This window comes from Natator depressus, chromosome 1, assembly GCF_965152275.1.
Source record: "Natator depressus isolate rNatDep1 chromosome 1, rNatDep2.hap1, whole genome shotgun sequence".
NCBI classification, from domain to species: domain Eukaryota; kingdom Metazoa; phylum Chordata; order Testudines; family Cheloniidae; genus Natator; species Natator depressus.
Window position 1 is genome coordinate 207,450,852 of NC_134234.1, and position 20,470 is coordinate 207,471,321.

At 45.9% G+C, this 20,470-nt stretch overlaps 1 protein-coding gene across 4 annotated transcripts in view; it reads right to left on the minus strand.

Moving 5' to 3' along the window:
• ING4 (inhibitor of growth family member 4) overlaps positions 1–20,470 on the minus strand; it is a 42,691-nt gene that overhangs the window by 2,132 nt on the left and 20,089 nt on the right. For 2 of the 4 annotated variants that reach the window (XM_074947935.1, XM_074947965.1), the window contains exons 2-6: positions 3,185–3,256; positions 2,825–2,991; positions 2,443–2,557; positions 1,989–2,097; positions 14–161 (exon numbers count right to left, since the gene is read on the minus strand). In XM_074947935.1, the coding sequence (XP_074804036.1) occupies positions 14–161; positions 1,989–2,097; positions 2,443–2,557; positions 2,825–2,991; positions 3,185–3,256 (611 nt within the window). Of the gene's footprint in view, positions 1–13; positions 162–1,988; positions 2,098–2,442; positions 2,558–2,824; positions 2,992–3,184; positions 3,257–10,177; positions 10,218–20,470 lie in introns of all 4 variants that reach the window. The other 2 variants (XM_074947954.1, XM_074947943.1) reach the window with 2 other exon arrangements.

Consider the following 20,470-nt stretch of genomic DNA (forward strand, 5'->3'; position numbering starts at 1 on the left):
CCCAGTATCTTACATCAGGGTTATCACAGCCAATCATCTCCCCATAGGAGACCTGGTGGCACAGGCAGTAGGTGGGTTCGTTGGGATCCACAGGCATATCCAGCACATCTGAGGGGTGCACATTTCCAAATGTCACTGAGGGCATCCCATACTCCGTGCTGCTGCAGGGAGAAGGAGGAAACAGGTCAGCAAAGTCACCAGGGTGGGGGCACCCCCGCACTTCACCCGGGGAGGCCCTCTGCTGTGGACTTCACCTTGACAGAAATAGAAAGAGACCCTTCCCCACATAACACAACTGCAGAAATTCACTATCCCAGGTCCTGTCCTCATAGCAAGGACCTGACCTCTCCAGGCCTCTATCTCCTTCCGGAGGGAAGGATATTTCTCTCACTAGGAGTCCCAGCCTACCCGGGCTCTTGCTCTAACTGCTCCAGGGCACAGCAGGAACAAGTGGGATGGATGAGCCATTGGTCTAATCTGGGTGAAGTCAGGGGATCGCTTATGATCTGGATGAGGGATGGATTGTACCCTCAGCAAGTTCTCGGATGACACTAAGCTGGGGGTAGAGGTAGATATGCTGGAGGGTAGGGACAGGGTCCGGAATGACCTAGACAAATTGGAGGACTGGGCCAAGAGAAAACTGATTAGGTTCAACAAGGACAAGTGCAGAGTCCTGCACTTAGGACGGAAGAATCCCATGCACTGTTACAGGCTGGGGACTGATTGGCTAAACGGAAGTTCTGCAGAAAAGGACCTGGGGATTACAGTGGATGGGAAGCTGGATTTGATAGCAGCCTTCAACTAACAGCCCTCTACCCCACTAACAGGGGGTTCCAAGGAGGATGGAGCTAGGCTGTTCTCAGTGGTGGCAGATGACAGAACAAGAAGCAATGGTCTCAAGTTGCAGTGCAGGAGGTCTAGGTTGGATATTAGGAAAAACTATTTCACTAGGAGGATGGTGAAGCACTGGAATGGGTTATCTAGGGAGGTGGTGGAATCTCCATCTTTAGAGGTTTTTTAAGGCTTGGCTTGACAAAGCCCTGGCTAGGATGATTTAGTTGAGATTGGTCCTGCTTTGGGTATAGGGTTGGACTAGATGACCTCCTGAGGTCTCTTCCAACCCTAATCTTCTATGATTCTATGACAAAGGGCAGGACCTGACCATTGGTTTGATCCTGATTAGGGGTGTAGCCAGCCACGGCCTCCATCCATGGCTTGACCCCCCCCAGGCAGCAGCAGCTCCTGCTCCATGGGGAGGCGGTGCAGCCCATGGCTCCCTCTGCATCTGCCCTGCCAAGCAGTCTGTGCCTCTGTCTGTGCCGACCTCCTGTCACGTCGTTATCTTGCTTTTGAAGTGCAGTTTGCACAGTTTCCTATCTGAACCACAAATAACAGCAGAAGTCCTTGCGGATGTGAGGGGCTTGCTTAAAGCTATATTACCAATTGTATTCATGCTTATGAACATGTAATCAATATATAAGGAGTGAGATAGTATGAGTGTAAGAAACCAATCGCAAGGCTTGAACTGAAATATTACCATGTAAGGATAATCAAGGTGTATATGGGACTGTATATAAACCTACAGCAGTAGCGGCCAGAGAGAGATGTAACCTATGACAGCAAGAACTCAGGACCGGACCGGAAGCAGTAGAGCCCTCCCACAGACCCGAAGGGGCTTCGGGGACTCTTGTCGCCTAGCGGTTCGATCTCTGGGAAGCTGGAACCTGGCCAGTCTCAGTCACCTAACATCGAAAACAACACCTGTGTCTACAGCCTGCCAGTATGCATGGAATGTGTGTGAGTATAACTGCGCAAATAATGGAAGCAAGCAATAAATCAACCCTCAATACTGTTTCAATTCGACCTTTGTTTGTGGTTATTTCTCGGCTGGTTCCAAGAAAGAGTAACAAGGGGAACCTTGATGGACCCACTGGTCTGACCTAACTTGTGTGGTTACCTCCCATTCCCTAAGTCTCCCTGTCACTTACGTGCGGACGAGTTTCAGCTTCTTTTGAGCCATCTTTGGTGCCTCCTCATCAGAGTTTTTCCCCTTAGAACGAGCACGGGCAGCTTTCTTCTCCTTTTGGGCCCGGCCCTCTGGAGGGATGGGGAAAAGAAATGGGCATTAAACTCTTCCACCCATGAAGACAGATACCTGTACACCAGCCCCCTTTACAGCATTAAGACAAACACCCCGCCCTTTCATAGTCTCTGGTCTATACACACCCATCATCTCCTCTGAGACACCCCATCACAATCCTCCATCATCATCCCTGGGTCACCTCCTTGTCACTTGCTGGGGTTCTAGCTCCTCCTCAAACTCCACCTTCACAGTCTCTGGGCCATCTCCTGCCATCCTCCTCCCAGGCTCCCTTCCAACCCCACCACTTCTGTGGTTCTGGGCCCCACTATATCAGTTTGTGGCAGGGCCCTGGAACTCACTCTTCTTGCCCTTGCTGGAGGAGCTGTCGTAGTCACTCGACTCAATCTGCTTCTCCTTCAAGTCAGCTTCAAAACGGGCAAGGTCCGTGTCTAGCCGCCGGATGTGCTTATCCACCTGCAGGTAGGACAGTAAGCAAAAGCATTATTAGGGGATGGAATCCTGAAGGGCCTAGAAAGGACAGGGGAAGGGGCTTCAGCAGAGAGGCAACTGTAGGTGGTGCCTACAAGGGAGACAGGGATCCATATTGGGACTGGAGCAAAGGATTTCCAAATGCTTTATAACCCCATCCAGTACCAGGAACAGGATACAGTGAGTCGTGACTCCCAGCCCTTCATGCTATAACCCTTAGTCACCACTCTGCTCCCTCTCTCTCCTTCATACCATCTCATAGGTCTGCATGGCCAGCTGAACCTTGTCATCCCCGAACTCCTTGCATTTTGCATAGGCCTCCTGAATTTGCTTGAGAAGCCCCAGTTTTTCCTCCGAAGACAGAGTCCGTGCATTGCTGATATACTCCGTGGCCAGTTTATCAATCTCTGACTTGAGGTCTGAAACAAGACCGGATTCATGGTCAAAAATATCCCAGTGCCCTCTGCTAGGAAGGGCAGATCTGGACAGCTGCAGGCTCCCTCCTCTGCCCTGTTGTCACACCACCACCTGCAAGGGAAGGAAGAGCAGGCCAGCTGCAGGCTCCCTACCTACTCACAGCACATTACTCTGGGCCTCATTCCTGACACTCACCTTCTGTTCGCTGGTCTAGATCTCGCATGAGTTGGAAATTTCTCTGCAATTCAAATGGCAGGTTCTCAATGCCTGGAGAGAGAGGTAGATACATGGAGAGGTCAGGTCCCTGTCTCTGTTTCCCCCATTAAGCATTTATAATAACCAGATATAGGACTTAACATCCCCTAATTTCCCTGTCAGTCCAACTCTGATGTAATGCAGCAGCTGTTCTCTAAGATGCCAATGATTCAGTCTTGCGCCCATTGGAAGCCTAGAGTCTGGTGGGCTCACAGACGGGGTCGTTACTTTAGTAAATCTTACTGGGGTCCACTAAGTTGGCACTATCTCCAACTCCCCCTCAATGCAGACATTATTAATTGGCTAATTGCTTGCAGGTAGCATGGAAAAGGTGGGTCAGGAGAAGGAGAGGGTAGTGGTCCTGGTCAGAGCAAGAAGGCTCTTCCACGCATAAGATGCAGCATGAGAAGAGGTATGGGGTTGTTTATGGAAGAATCTGACAACTACACAATGGTAGTGGTAGCAAAAAAAATAATAATGGAAAGCTCATGAGGGACGAAGCTGTGCAGTGGCTTAAAGGTCAGGACAAAAAGCTTGAACATGATATGGAGGAAAAAGAAGAACCAGTGGATTCAAAGGTGATTCGGGGATGATAGACCAAGATACCAGAAAGATAATCTTAGTGGCTGCATGTTGAATGGACTGAAGGTAAGTGGTGTACGTGTCCAGGCAGTCTTAAAGAAAGAAGTCACAGTAATCAAGACAATAGATATGGGACTGTGCAAGAGTTCTGCTGAGGGAGCAGAGAGACAAGGTACCAACTTAGAAACATCATGGAAGCAGCAGCAATATTTGGCCTGGATGTAATTCAAATATGCATGCACCAGAAGCACAGGTCCTTATCAGTAAAGATAAATGAGATATATCTTATTGTAAGCTGTACAGGACCTAGGAGAACATGGGTGAAAAATACTGATTGCATCCAGTACAAGACATTGACGACACAAACCACACTAGTCAGTTCATTACAATATAACACAGAATCATAGACATGTAGGATTGGAAGGAAGCTCAATAGGTCATCTAGCCCAGTCCCTTGTACTCAAGACAGGGCTACATAAATAACTAAACCAGAGGTTTTCAACCTTTTTTCATTTGCAGACCCCTAAAAAACTTCTAAAGGAGGCACGACCCCTTTGGAAAACTTAGACAGTCTGCGGACCCCGGGGGTCCGTGGACCACAGGTTGAAAACCACTGACCTAGACCATTCCTGGCAGGTGTTTGTCTAAACTGCTCTTAGAAACCTCCAATGAGGGAGATTCTACAACCTCCCTAGGCAATTTGTTCCAGTGGTTAACTACCCTGACAGTTAAGAAGTTTTTTCTAATGTCCAACCTAAACCTCCATTGCTACAATTTAAGCCCATCGCTTCTTATCCTATCCTCAGAAGTTAACAATTTTTCACTCTCCTCCTTGTAACAACCTTTTATGTACTTAAAAACCATCAGTCTTCTCTTTTCCAGACTAAACAAACCAAATTTTTTTCAATCTTTCCTCACAAGTCATGTTTTCTAGACCTTTAATAATTTTTGTTGCTCTCCTCTGGACTTTCTCCAATTTGTCCACATCTTTCCTGAAATGTGGCACCCAAAACTCGACACAATATTCCAGCTAAGACCTCATCAGCACAGAGCAGAGTGGAAGAATTACTTATCGTGTCTTGCTTACAATGCTCCTGCTAATACACCCTAGAATTATGTTTGCTTTTATACTGTTCACTCATATTTACCTTGTGATCCCCTATAACCCCCAGATCCCTTTCTGAAGTACTCCTTACTAGGCAGTCATTTCCCATTTTGTATGTGTGCAATTGATTGTTCCTTCCTAAGTAGAGTACTTTGCATTTGTCCTTATTGCATTTCATTCTATTTACTTCAGACCATTTCTCCAGATAATTTTGAATTTTAATCCTATCCTCCAAAACTCTTGCAACCCCTCCCAGCTTGGTATCATCCGTAAACTTTTTAAGTGTACTCTCTCTGCCATTATCTAAATCATTTATGAAGATATTAAACAGAACTGGACCCAGGACTGATCACCGCAGGACCCCACTCAATATGCACTTCCAGCTTGACTGAACCGCTGATAACTACTCTCTGGGAATGATTTTTCAACCAGTTAGGCACCCACCTTATAACAGCTTCAACTAGGCTTTATTTGGCTAGTTTGTTTATGAAAAGGTCTAGCAAAACAGTAACAACAATCTCAGGAAAGTCAAGATATACTACATCTACCACATCCACCCTATTCATAAGGCTTATTACCCTGTCAAAGAAAGCTATTAGGTTGGTTTGACATGATTTGTTCTTGACAAATCCATGTTAACTGTTACTTATCACTTTATTATCTTCTAGGTGTTTGCAAATTGATTACTTGATTATTTGTTCCATTATCTTTCCAGGTTCTGAAGATGAATGGTCTGTAATTCCGAGGGTTGTCCTTATTCCTCTTTTTTTAGATTGACACAATATTTGCCCTCTTCCAGTCCTCTGGAATATCACCCATCTTCCATGAGTTTTCAAAGATAATCACTAATGGTTCAGATATCTCCTTAGTCACCTCCTTCAGTATTCTAGGATGTATTTCATCAGGCCCTGCTGACTTGAATACATCTAACTTATCTAAGATAATCCTAAAACTGTTTTACATTAAATAAATAATAAAATAATAGTGCTTTTCATGCAACCAACTCAAAGCACTGAAGTGCTTGAAGTGCCACAAAGAAGGATTAATTTCCCCATTTTACAGATGGGAAACCAGAGGTCGAGATGGGAAGAGACTTGTCCAAGGTCATAGAGCAAATCGGGGAAAAGCTGGGAATAGAATACAGGAATCTTGACTCCAAGTCCCCTGCTCTTTAGTCTATTCTGCCTGCTACTCTATAACATAATTCAGTTGTCTCTCTCCAGGTCCTGGAAGTTTGTAACTACCAAATGTTATTACAGTAACAGACTGCTGCAAGACTCAAAAGTCAGTATTCCATGGTTCTTTTTCAGCATTACTTCTTACTAGTGTTGTTGATTAATTGCAGTTAACTCATGCGATTAACTCAAAAAAATTAACTGCGACTAAAAAAATTAATCGCACTGTTAAACAATAGAATACCAATTGAAATTTATTAATATTTTCAGATGTTTTTCTACATTTTCAAATAAATATATTGATTTCTATTACAATTCAATACAAAGTGTACAGTGTTCACTTTATATTATTTTTTATTACAAATATTCACACTGTAAAAATGATAAAGAAATAGTATTTTTCAGTTCACCTCATACAAGTACTGTAGTGCAATCTCTTTATTGTGAAAGTGTAACTTACAAACGTAGATTTTTTTTGTTACATAACTGCACTCAAAACCAAAACACTATAAAACTTTAGAGCCTACAAGTCTACTCAGTCCTACTTCTTGTTCAGCCAATTGTTAAGACAAACAAATTTGTTTACATTTATGGGAGATACTGCTGACTGCTTCTTATTTACAGTGTTACCTGAAAGTGAGAACAGACATTCGCATGGTACTTTTGTAGCCACGTTTCAGATGTGCTAAACATTCATATGCCCCTTCAAGCTTCGGCCACCATTCCAGAGGACATGCTTCCATGCTGATGATGCTGTGACGAAGTGGGACTGTTCTTAATGTTTCCTCTGAATAGTGTGGGGGTGCCTCAGTTTCCCCTATGCAGTTCTTAAGTATTTAGGTGGTGGGGTAAGGGTGTATGATCATTGCAGAGCAGGTGTGTGCAGGGGTCTGGACACAGAGAATGGCCAACACCCTGTTTCCTAGCAACTGATGGCCTGGGCCCCCCCCGCCCCCCCCCAACCGCAAGGTGAGAGCTAAAGGGTTGGAGAACAAAGGAATCAGGTGACCTCCTGGCCCGGGAAAGGGGAAAGCCCAGAGGAGGAGGGGCTGGAGGGAGTTTCAGTTTGGGGCTGGCTGGGACATGGAGTGAAGTGCAGACATGGTTATCTGGCTCACTGCCCCCCAAAATGGACCCAGCTGAGGGGTCCTGTTCTCTGCACCTGCAAGCTCTGTTTTAGACCATGGTTCCTGTTGTCTAATAAACCTCTGTTTTACTGGCTGGCTGAGAGTTACTGCAGAGTTGGGGTGCAGGACCCTCTGGCTTCCCCAAGACCCCGCCTGGGCGGACTCGTTGGGGGAAGCGCACGGAAGGGCAGAGGATGCTGAATGCTCCGAGGTCAGACACAGGAAGGTGGAAGCTGTGTGAGCTTTGTGTCCTGAAGACAGGCTGCTCACAGAAAGGAGACTTCCCCAGAGTCCTGACTGGCTTCATGGGGAGCAGTTCCAGAGCATCACCCAGGGACTCCGTGACAGATGCTCATTAAAAAAATAATATGTTCATTAAATTTGTGACTGAACTCCTTGGGGAAGAATTGTATGTCTCCTGTTCTGTTTTACCCATTTCATGTTATAGCAGTCTTGGATGATGACCCAGCACATGTTCATTTTAAGAATACTTTCACAGCAGATTTGACAAAACGCAAAGAAGGTACTACCAGTGTGAGATTTCTAAGGATAGATACAGCATTCAACCCAAGGTTTAATAATCTGAAGTGCCTTCCAAAATCTGAGCAGGACGAGGTATGGAGAATGCTTTCAGGTGTCTTAAAAGAGCAACACTCTGACATGGAAACTACAGAACCTGAACCACCAAAAAAGAAAATCAACCTTCTGCTGGTGGCATCTGACTCAGATGATGAAAATGAACATGCGTCGGTCCGCTCTGCTTTGGATCATTATCGAGCAGAATCCGTCATCAGCATGGACGCATGTATTCTGGAATAGTGGCTGAAGCATGAAGGAACATATGAATCTTTAGCGCACCTGGCACATAAATATCTTGCAATGCCAGCTACAACAGTGCCATGTGAATGCCTGTTCTCAATTTCAGATGACACTGTAAACAAGACGTGGGCAGTATTATCTCCTGCAAACTGTAACCAGACTTGTTTGTCTGAGAGATTGGCTGAAGTAGGACTGAGTGGACTTGTAGGTTCTAAAGTTTTACATTGTTTTATTTTTGAATGCAGTTATTTTTTGTACATAATTCTACATTTGTAAGTTCAACTTTCATTATAAAGAGCACTACAATAATTGTATTAGATTAATTTAAATATACTATTTCTTTTGTTTTTTACAGGGCAAATATTTGATATCAAAAATAAATATAAAGTGAGCACTGTACACTTTGTATTCTGTGTTGTAACTGAAATCAATGTATTCGAAAATGTAGAAAACATCCAAAAATATTTAAATAAATGGTATTCTATTATTGTTTAATGGTGTGATTAATCTTTCTTAATCGCTTGACAACCCTACTTCTTACCCATAGCCATGGAGGTTCTCTTGGACTCCTCTTACTGGGGAAACGGTTGGGGGGAAAAGCCCACTTTCTTCTGTGACTGGACAAAAGACTGTGCTGCATGCAATAAAACTCAGTGACCCAGGCACTCAAGACCACCAAGCTTGATTACTACTATCCATATCTAGAAATGAAATCACATGACCTGAAAAAACTCCAGTTGGTAAGAAATGCAGCAACTTGTGTGCACAGCAACATAGGACACCATGAAAACATCTCCATTCTGTACTGGCTCTCCACTGAATTCAGAATCTGGATCAAGGTCTCCATTCTGATATTCAAAGCCCTCTACAGGATTGGTCACAACATGACAGACTGCCCCACCTTTCGTGACCATGCATTCCCACAACAGAAATTATCAAAACTAAGACAATTAAGCTGCCAACTATTGGGGAAGGCTTGTGAATGCAAAAGACAGAATTCTCAAAAAAACTGGACCCAAACTATGGAACTCACTCTGGCAAGAGAGAAGAATGACTACAGCTGACTTGGACTTGCAGGGCTCAGGCTGCAGGGCTATAAAAGTGCTGTGTAGACATCAGATCTATTGCAGGGAAATGGGCTCTGGGACCTCCCCACTCACAGGGTCCCAGAACTCAGGCCCCAGCCCAAGCCCAAACCATCTAAACCACAATTTTGCAGCCCTACGAGTGTAAGTCAGCTGACCTGGTGCAACTGTGGGTGTTTAACTGCTGTGTAGACATACCCACTCTGTTCAGAACCTGTTTGTTCAACCTCAATTTCATCATGCAGACACAAAAACAACCACTTACACACAAGCAAGCGTCCTTACAAACAATGCAAAGTATTTCTTCTAGAGGCTGGGAAGGAACAGAGAGGGAATTTGTTACTATTATTTCTATTTTAAATAGCTAGGAGAGGCTCAGCTTCTATGGGCCATTTAAGTATTTAAATAGAAGGAAAAGTTTTCATGGTATTATTCCACAGATTACATATAAATGGGGTGGGGTGGGGGGCGGAGGACTACATTAAAAGAAAGATAACATTGCACAGTCAAGCATTCAAAAGTTAGGAAAAGCCAGACTTAAGATTGCCTCTGTAACCTCAGTCTATCCTCTTTGTACATATGTGTTATGCCACAGTCTTTAATTACATGATCACATACTATTTGTCCCACAAAATGCCTGCCTCATTCAGTGCACATGACGGATAGTGCTCACTGAATGAATTCTTTTCATCCTCATTTAATGTGTGGCCCCAGACCTTATTTACTGCACTATTAGTCAAACTATACTTTGAATACAGAATTATTAATTTCCTCATGGGCTTTTCTATAGCGCTCATCACTGAGTGCTTCACAGTGTATCTCCACCCCACTGCTGTCAGGTCCAGGTAGGTATTATAATTGCTATTCTACAGATCGGGAACTGAGGTTCAGAGAAATTAAGGACAAAAGGTATCCATTCATTTTGGGTGCTCAATTTGAGACACCCAGAGCCTGGTACATCAATCACAATACTTAGCATTTTTATAGCACTTTATATGTTCAAAGTGCAGCTCCCATTGACTTCAGCTGCAAGTGCTTACCACATATGCAAATGAGACCCCAGGATCTCAAGTTGGGCACCTAGAAAATGAAGGACACATAATTAGTGACCACCTGCAAAAAGTCTTAATTTAATTACATAGGAACTCTGTGGCAAAGACAAGAATAGAATCCAATGACTAAACCGTAAGACCATCCTTTCGTCTTCCTCAACTGCCTCATTCACTATACACCTTCCAACTTCTGTAACAAATGTGGCAGGGGTGCTATAGACAACAATCTCATTCACTACACAACCCTGGTCCATTCCCAGAGGAGGCTCAGCCTGTGCATTGAATGATGGAGGGATCCTGTGGAAAAAACAACATGATCCTGTAATTAAAGACTGTATCATGATTGTGACAAAACTCTGTCCTTGTCTCTGTGGGTCCCGCGTTTCCTGGTGGATTTCGCTAGCCTCAGAGGCTCACTGTGACCCTCCACGTAACCCTTCTCTCTCTAGAGACAAGAGTCACAGTCTACTGAGCCATTTTCATCCTAAGCCAGCGAGGGAGGTAACAAGAAGCTATCCTCCCTTGCACAATCTCTGTTGTCTCCCAGTCTCAGTGATTAATCGGGGGGGGGGGCGCAAAAGGGGGAGTCCGGGCCCGCCCTCTACTCCGGGCTCCAGCCCAGGGACCCTAATAGTATCAGCTATGGTAAATGACCTTTTAGAAACATGACACGTACAATTCCCTGGGCTACTTCCCCACAGCAGCCCCCACTTCCTCAAGCTCCACTTCACCCTTACCTCAGGGCCTCCTTCCTTGTGCCTGATATGGTGTGTACTGCTCAGTCTCTCCAACAGCGCAACTTTTTCCCACAGCTCCTTACATCCGCCCCCACCTGACTAACTGGGAGGCTTTTAACTAGTTTCAGCCAGCCCCTGATTGGCTTCAGGTGTCCCAATCAACCTAGCGTTCTCCCTGCCTTCTGGAAAGTTCTTAATTGGCCACAGGTGTCTTAACTGACCTGGAGCAGCTGTCATTTAACTTATCCTGGTACCAGGGATTTGTTTAGCCTGGAGCTAGTGTATCTATTTCCCACTACTTTTCTACAGCCATCTGGCCTTGCCCTGTCACATATCCCCACCACTCTGCTCAACATCACAGAGTTGGGCAACTTGGGACACGAGGCAGTATGCTCGTGATAGACCATCAGCATTGCCATGGTGGCATCCAGCCCTGTGCCGTATGCGGAACTGGAATGGTTGGAGGGATAAGAACCACCTGGTGACCCTTGCATTCTCTTCCTTATTCCACTGCATCCACTGGAGGGGTGCATGGTCCGTCACAAGAGTAAATCGCTGGCCTAGGAGGTAATAACACAGTGTCTCCATAGCCCATTTGACAGCAAGGCATTCTCTCTCAACTACTGCGTATTTCTGTTCTCTTGGGAGAAGCTTTCTGCTTAGGTAGAGGATCGGGTGTTCCTCTTCTCCCACCATTTGCGACAGAACCGCCCCCAACCCCACCTCAGAAGCATCTGTTTGTAAAATAAATTCCTTGTTAAAGTCCGGGGCTATGAGTACTGGGTCATTACAGAGAGCCGTCCGAAGGTCTGTGAATGCCCCCTCTGCTGCTTTGGTCCACTTTATCATGTCTGGACTTCGGGCCTTCACCAGGTCAGTTAGGGGACTTGCCCTAGGGGCGAAGTGGGGAATAAAATGTCGGTGGTAGCCTACCACACCTAGGAACGCGCAGACCTGATTCTTTCAGTTGGGCCGGGGCCAGTTTTGAATTGCCTCTAGCTTATTCGTTTGGGGCTTCACTATGCCCCTTCCCACAATATATCCCAGGTACCTAGCCTCTGCTATCCCTATGGTGCATTTAGCAGGATTAGCAGTGAGGCCAGCCCGCCTTAAGGTGCGCAGTACTGCCTCAACTTTCTCTAAGTGAGTTCCCCAGTCTGGCATATGGATGATGACATCATCTACGTATGCAGCTGCAAAACTAGTATGGGGGCGCAGCAGCTTATCCTTGAGGCGCTGGAATGTGGCCAGGGCCCATGTAGCCCAAAAGGGAGGACGGTGTACTGGAATAGCCCGTCCGGGGTGGAGAACGCTGTCTTTTCTTTAGCTTCTTTAGTCAGAGGAATCTGCCAGTACCCTTTTGTCAGATCCAGTGTAGTCAAGTATCGGGCACTACCCAGTCGGTCAACCAGTTCATCGATCCGTAGCATGGGGTATTCATCAAACTGGGATATTTCATTCAGTCGGCGAAAGTCATTACAGAATCTTGTGGTACGGTCAGGTTTAGGCACTAGAACAATTGGACTGGACCACTGACTGTAAGATTCTTCAATAACCCCTAATTCTAACATTTTCTTTACTTTGGCCTTGATTTTTTCTCTTTTGGCTGCTGGGATTCGGTAGGGTCTCAATGTTACCTTGGTTCTGGGGATCGTGCGGATATGGTGATAGGTCTCAGTCGTCCACCCTGGTTTTGTAGGGAACACGTCTCGGTGGCGATTAATCATGTCGGCTGCCTCGATCTTTTGGATCGGCGTCAAGTCGGATGATATCCTCACTTGCTCGTGTAAGTTATGCTCCTGGAGAAGGGTCTCCTGCGTGACTAAGCATGCCTCTCGATCATGCCAAGGTTTTAGAAGATTAATGTGGTAAATTTGCTCCGGTTACCGGCGGCCTGGCTGCCGCACCTTATAGTTCACCTCTCCCGTGGCTTTGATTACTTTGTAGGGTCCCTGCCACTGGGCCAACAGTTTACTTTCTGCTGTGGGCACCAGTACCATCACCCGATCCCCTGGTTGGAACAGTCAAAGCTTTACTTGGTGGTTATAATGGGTTCGTTGGGTCTCCTGTGCTCTCTCCAAGTGTTCCCATACAATGGGCGTAACTCGGGCTGTGCGATCTCTCATCTACAGTACATGCTCAACTATGTTCCTTCTGGGATTTGGCTTCTCTCCCCAGGCTTCTCTGGCTACATCCAATATGCCCCAGGGGTGGTGCCCATATAGTAGTTCAAATGGAGAGAAACCTGTGGAGGCTTGCAGAATCTCCCGGATGGCGAACATGAGGTAAGGCAATAGGGTATCCCAATCTTTCCCATCCCGGCTCACCACTTTCCTGATCATGGCCTTGAGGGTCCTATTGAACCTCTCCACAAGGCCATCTGTTTGCAGGTGGTATACAGAGGTCCGTAGGGTTTGTACATGGAGCAATGAACAGAGATCTTTCATCAACTTGGACACGAAACGTGTCCCTTGATCAGTCAATATCTCCTTGGGTAGCCCAACCCGGGCAAAGATCTGTACTTAGCTCCTTAGCTATTGTCTTGGAAGCTGTGTTGCGTAGGGAAACAGCTTCTGGGTACCAGGTTGCATAATCCAGTACAACAAGCACATGTTGGTAGCCCCAAGCTATCTTCTCTAGGGGCCCTATCAGATCCATGGCTATCCATTCGAAAGGAACCTCTATTATTGGAAGAGGTATCAAAGGAGCCCGCAAGTGCGGGCGAGGTCTATGTAACTGACACTCCGGACAAGAGGTGCAGTATCGCCGGACATCTTCATGTACTCCTGGACAGAAAAACCTCCGCAAGATCCATGCCTGGGTTTTCTCTACCCCTAGGTGTCCTCCAAATAGGTGACTGTGGACGAGACTCAATACAGCTTTTTGATGTTTTCGTGGCACCAGAAGTTGTTGTATCTCTTGCTCCTGCATTTGCACCACGCGGAACAGGAGATCTTTCTTCACTATAAAGTAAGGTCCGGGACTCCGGACCTTCCCATCCACGGGTATCTCATCGATCTCAGCCACCTCTTTCCTGGCGTTATCATATCTGGGGTCCTCTGCCTAGTCCCACCCAAAAGTCTCTCTCCCAGGACTAACCTGCCCAAGCTCCCAGGGGCCAGCTTCTGCTTCTTCCAACGGCTCGCCACCGTCATGGCTGGGGCCAGCCTCTGGCTCACCTTCTGTGGGGGAAGTTTCTCAGTTGGCTGCTCGCGTCCATCTGCCTACTCGGGAGGTATTCTGGCCCTGGGTCAGGATCCGGGTTCCCACGGCCTTCACAGCCTTCCTCTCTTTTTTTGTCTTCCGGGTCTTTTGGGGGGCTGAGAACAGATCCTGAGAAATCTCAGTGAACACAGGGGGTTGACATTCCCCCGGTGATGAGTCGCTGTCCTCAGGATCCCCACCTCCCTCCAGCCTCTCCAGAAGAAGTAAATTATCAAACCCTGGATAGTCCCTCCCAATGACTACAGGATATGGGAGTTTAGGAACTACGCCCACAGTCACCTCAATGGGATTCCCCTGAACCTCTATCTCCACCGGAATGGTGGGGTAACGGCTCACGGCCCCATGCATGCACATCACTGCTACACGTTTGATTTGTAGCAGCTGACTACTTTTTACCAGCTTACCCGATATGAGGGTGATAGCACTCCCAGAGTCCACAAGTGCTGTAGTTTCTGCTCCATTTATCCTCACTGGCCTGGTGTAATTATGCAGGGCTAATGCGACCCCTGCGAGGTGGATAAGGGAGCATGGGACCTCCCAATCCCTCAAGTTACATTGCATAGGCTCCTTGGTGCTGGGACTATGTGCTGCTATGTGTCCCTATCCCCACATGCATAACATCTATAATTGCTTTTAATCACTACCCTATCCCGGGAGTTAGGGGGTTTAGTCCCGGGGTTCCCCCTACTCAGGACAGTCCCTTCCTTCTGGGGTCCCTGCTGGTTTTCAGCCCCCCTCACTTCTTCCACCTACGACTCCCCAGGGGTTTGGCTGCCCAACCTTCCAGGGTTGGGATCGGGTGCTTGCTTCGAAAGGGGCCTTCCTTGGGTAGTCAGGTCAGTTCCCTGGCTGTCATCCGTCTTTCTACCAGTGTGATCATCTTGTCATACGTGGACAGATCGTTCTGGCCTACCCATTTGTGGAGATCTGGTGGCAGTCCCTGCATGTAATGGTCCATGACTAGGGTCTCCAAAATCTCCTCCGGGCTGTACACCTCGGGCTGTAACCACTTCTGCGTGAGGTGTATGAGGTCGAATAGCTGGGACCTCGGGGGTTTGTTCTCCTGGTATTTCCACTCATGGAACCTCTGGGCCCTTACTGCTGCCATCATCCCTGATCATGCTAGGATCTCTGCCTTCAGACGGGTATAGTCAGGGGCATCTGTGGCAGGCAAGTCAAAGTAGGCCTTCTGGGCCTCTCCAAGAAAGGGGCGAGAATGCTGGCCCACTGCTCCTGGGGCCACGCCTCACGCTGAGCAGTCCTTTCCAATGAGAGGAGATATGCCTCTACATCATCTCCTGACGTCATCTTTGGCAGACAACAAGTGTCCCTCAAGGTTCGTGTCCCGTCGGACCCCAAGACCTGGGTGGTGAGGATCTTCAGGTAGTCCACCACCTCTCTCAAGAGGACACGATCTTGGGTTGCCTGGCTCATCAATAATTGGTTTTCTGCAGTAGCCTCATAGACTCCTGTTGCGCCATTGCCTGAACCTAGGTGGCCTCCTGCTGGGCTGCCGTGGCTTGTACCAGAGCTCTTACCACTTCCTCCATTGTGGTACAAAGCAAACAAACCAAACCAAAACAAAACCAAAAATCCAAAACCCCAGTGCACTTTTTTTTTTAAACCTCTTTCTTCCGCCATGCTGTGAACGAAATCCCACCCTTAACACCAGTTGTGACAAAGCTCTGCCCTTGTCTCCATAGGTCCCGCATCCCCTGGCGGATTTCGCTAGCCTCAGAGGCTCACTGTGACCCTCCACGTAATCCTTCTCTCTCTAGAGTCAAGGGTCACAGTCTACTGAGCCATTTTCATCATAAGCCAGTGAGGGAGGTGACAAGAAGCTATCCTCCCTTGCACAGCCTCTGTTGTTTCCCAGTTTCAGTGATTAATCGGGGGGTGTGGGGCAAAAGGGGGAGCCTGGGCCTGCCCTCTACTCCGGGCTCCAGCCCAGGGACCCTAATAGTATCAGCTATGGTAAATGACCTTTTAGAAACATGACACGTACAATTCCCTGGGCTACTTCCCCACAGCAGCCCCCATTTCCTCAAGCTCCACTTCACCCTTACCTCAGGGCCTCCTTCCTTGTGCCTGATATGGTGTGTACTGCTCAGTCTCTCCAACAGCACAACTTCTTCCCACAGCTCCTGACATGCACACCCACCTGACTAACTGGGAGGCTTTTAACTAGTTTCAGCCAGCCCCTGATTAGCTTCAGGTGTCCCAATCAACCTAGCGTTCTCCCTGCCTTCTGGAAAGTTCTTAATTGGCCACAGGTGTCTTAACTGACCTGGAGCAGCTGTCATTTAACTTATCCTAGTACCAGGGATTTGTTTAGCCTGGAGCTAATATATCTATTTCCCACTACTTTTCTATAGCCATCTGGCCTTGCCCCGTCACATAATGCATACACACACAGGAGTTTAATTAAGATTTGCATGAGCAATGTTAATTCTGATATTTCCTATTAGAGGGTGTGACTTTGCTACCTTAATATTTTTCAATTAATTTTAATATAATTTCTTAGTTTAACACCGCAAATTTAAAAACCAAAAATTCTATCATGAGAAACCACACTGACCCCTCAAATGCATCATGAGCAAGGTTGGAACCTTTAGATCCACAGCACAGACCCTTTATGACTTGTGCAATAAGAGTTTATGCTCTGTGTGAACCAACAATAGGAGAGTGATACACACCCTTAGCAAATAGCTGTGAAACCTACTAGCAAACAGTTGAGACTCAAAAATCCTGGATTCTACCCCAAGTTCTAGAAAGGAGGCCTCTCTAGTAATGATAGACCTTTATTGCTCAACTCCCAAAGTTACACCGTGACCCATTCCGAGCTATTATCCATGAGGGATAAGTAGTAGCCAAAACAGTGCTCCAGTCAGCCCTCGATGCAGCCAACACAGCAGCCTGGTCCATCTCCACTGTGGTGGTTCTGCGACAAGTGTTTTGGTCACACCTATTTGGCCTCCCTTAGGAAATGCAGATGACAGTTGAAGACCTTCCGTTTGAAGGCACCAAACTGTTCCCTAAAAAGACTGATGCATCCTTCTATATCCTTAAAGATTCCAGGGCCACTCTCCGCTAATTAGGAATCTATACTCCTGGCTCATGGTTAATGGCTTGAGTATCAGCCCTGCAAGGCAAGGCTGGACCCCCAAGATTGGAACGGTTGACAGCTGCAGCAGTGGCACAATATCTTATGGAAAAGAAGTCCCCTGCTAAGGCACAAAGAATGAAAGGAGGAAGTGGAAAGTGGAGTAAATATAGAATTCCCGATATTTTGCAAAATTTAATTATAGCTCAGTGGAAAACTTGTAGGCTATTTTCTGGAGTTGTTTGGGCACATGACCAGTTGGAAATTAAGTAGTGTACCTGGCAACCCTGAGACAAAGAGGAAATTCATTCTACTGAAATAAATGTGTAGTGTGGAAGCCAAAATGCTGCTAACCTATAAGGCCCAGTTAGAGGCCCTATGCTTTGCTTATGTTTTACAGATAAATCTGTTCTTGCCACAGAACCACAACTAGGGGATGAGCCAGCAGGCTGTGAAGTTACTCAAATTATAATATGATGGGCATCCTTGTTGGGGGAGCAGACCACCATCACAGCACATACTGGAAGTACTAATTCAACCTGGATGACATATTTGCAAATTAAATCAGGTACCCTAGCTACCCCTAGGGGAAAGGTAATAAAAGCAAAAATAAGATGTAGGAAATGGCAGTATTGGCCACATACAGGAATAATGGAACACAGACCCCTTAAATGGACTCTCCCATGTCCAGGAAGAGATCAATACGTAAAAGGAACCTGGCTTGGTAGGAAATATTTAATTTCATTGGACTTATAAGGTCATTTAGGACAAAACGAGAGGGTCAGGTACGGTGTGAAGTTACCCAGATTGTAGCTATAGCCTTTCAACCAGGGGACCAGATTGATATTTTTACACACACAGGTGGAACCGAGTCTGTGTGGATCCTTGAGTGACAAGAACTTAAGGGAATGCTGATTACTTCTCCCGGTCAAACTATGTAGGCACAGTGGAGGTTTAAGGTGAGTAATTGACATGTTTCAGATCCAACTGAAAGGGGTCCCCCACAATGGGCTCTCATATGGTCACAAAGAACACAGTATGAAGCAAATCAATTAAAATGGCAATGTAATGAAAAATTTGCAGGGGTGAATGTAATTTATGAGATTTATATTTACACTTATAATTACACATCAATTTGAAATATTGAGAGACAGTGTGAGGCTGAGAAACATAATGAAGACCCCCATGGTTAATGAGTAGAAAAAAGTGATTGTTACAAATCACACAAATACAAAACTAATTATAACCCCCATAGAAATAGAACCTAATATAAAAGGTAAAACGGAACCACAATCAGCAGAGGTTGACCATGGGAGTGATATTCTGATTATCTGGCCAATATCTCTGAGGTAATCACCCCAGTGATGCCTAATGAAGATGACCCGAGTGATGCCTCAGGTATCTAATGAAGATAAGGGAACAGCAGAGAAAGATTAAACCCTCACCAAAGAGGTTAACTCATCACCAGGCATTACAAGGATTTTGAAGTACCCTACGACCCAACAGAAAACCCCAATCAGCCAAATCTAGTGAGGACTATGAGTGGAAGAAGAACTAGATGAGGGAATTTGGCAGTGTGTAAATACAGATTAGACTTGGCAAAGTAAATGGGTACCAATTGTTTTGCACAGGGAACCTCCTCAAACATATTAACATAACCTTGAAAAAGTACCTCAAGAGTGTACTACCAAGGGGCCTGGTTTGATAATGGGACTGAAGTGACAGGAATATTTACAGGAGTTTTTGTAAAACTGTAAAATATTACAGGGAATATCTATATATGTCACTGGGGATGTGAGTGGTGTTCTCAGAGGAATTGTTCATTACAGGGTGGATAAAAATCAATGATTTTTTTATTTAAATCGGATTTCTTTGATAAAATGCTTTTTGAGGAAAAACCTATCTAAAGATAGTTTTAATTAAGATATAATGTATCTCAAAGATATCTCATCATGGAATAGGGATTATAAATTCTAATTCTATAGTATAAAACAATATATTCATGTAATATTTAAGAACAGTTTTGTAAACGAGTTCCAATAATTCATGGATTAGGGACTCAAGATAAATATATTATTTCGGTTAATCTTTCTATCTACCCAATGGGACTCAGTGCTCAGTGTAGAACATGGATCTCAAACTCAAATCACCACAAGGGCCACATGAGGACTAATACATTGGTCCGAGGGCCGCATCATTGACACCCCCCCGCCCCCGGCCCCATTCCAATTCCTTCCCCAAAGTCCCCACCCCAACTCTGCCCTCTCCCTGCCCCTATTCCAACCCCTTCCCCAAATCCCCGCCCCTGCCCCGCCTCTTCTCCACCTCCTCCCCTGAGTGCGCAGCTCCCCGCTCCTCCCCCCTCCCTCCTGGAAAGCGCTATGCACTGCCAAACAGCTGTTTGGCAGCGGGAAGCACCTGGAGGTAGGCAGAGGAGCGGGGACAGGGTGCACTGGGGGGGAAACGGGGGCGGCGGGGGAGAGGAGTTTGGCGGGCTGCAGCAAATAACTCCTTGGGCCGCACCGAGTGTTTGAGACCCCTGGTCTAGAAGATACCATCAGAGATCATTAGTTTTGCAGTTCTCAAACTGTGGATTTGTGTCTCCAGAGATAACATGCTTGTTAACAGCAAAAATGTTTTAAAATAAATAAATAATATATAGAGGTGAGAAATAACTGACCTCAACCCTATTGTTTGTGTACATAGCATTAATCCCTTACCTATCTCTAAAAGTGCAAAAGTTTAAAAAAGTTCAATGAATAGAAGATTGTTGGGGGCAGAATAGATCTGGACAAGAAGAAGAAGTCAGGAGATAAACGTGAGAAGGGAGGGACACGCAGTAGAAACAAAATTGAAACTGTTTGAGCAGCATATTCCAGAACTCTTGAGGTCTTTCTGAGTGTAGTCTCCATTGATTTGAGATCTAGCATTCCATTCTCTGTCTAGAAGGGAAAACCTATAATGGCAGCAGGCCGTAAACAAGAAAAGCACATTTGTATTGGTTTATCCTGGGGGGAAGTTTATATGGAAGCACAGGGAATATTAGAACAATGGAAAGATATCTTAGAACAAAGTAGTAAAGGTAACTGGCCAAGAGTACTGAATTGGGCATTAAAATATTATCTTACATTAACAACATGTTCAAAGATACCTGGAAGGTGAAAATGCAAAAGTGTACATTACACCAATGTATACTCATCCTTTCAAGAATAGCCA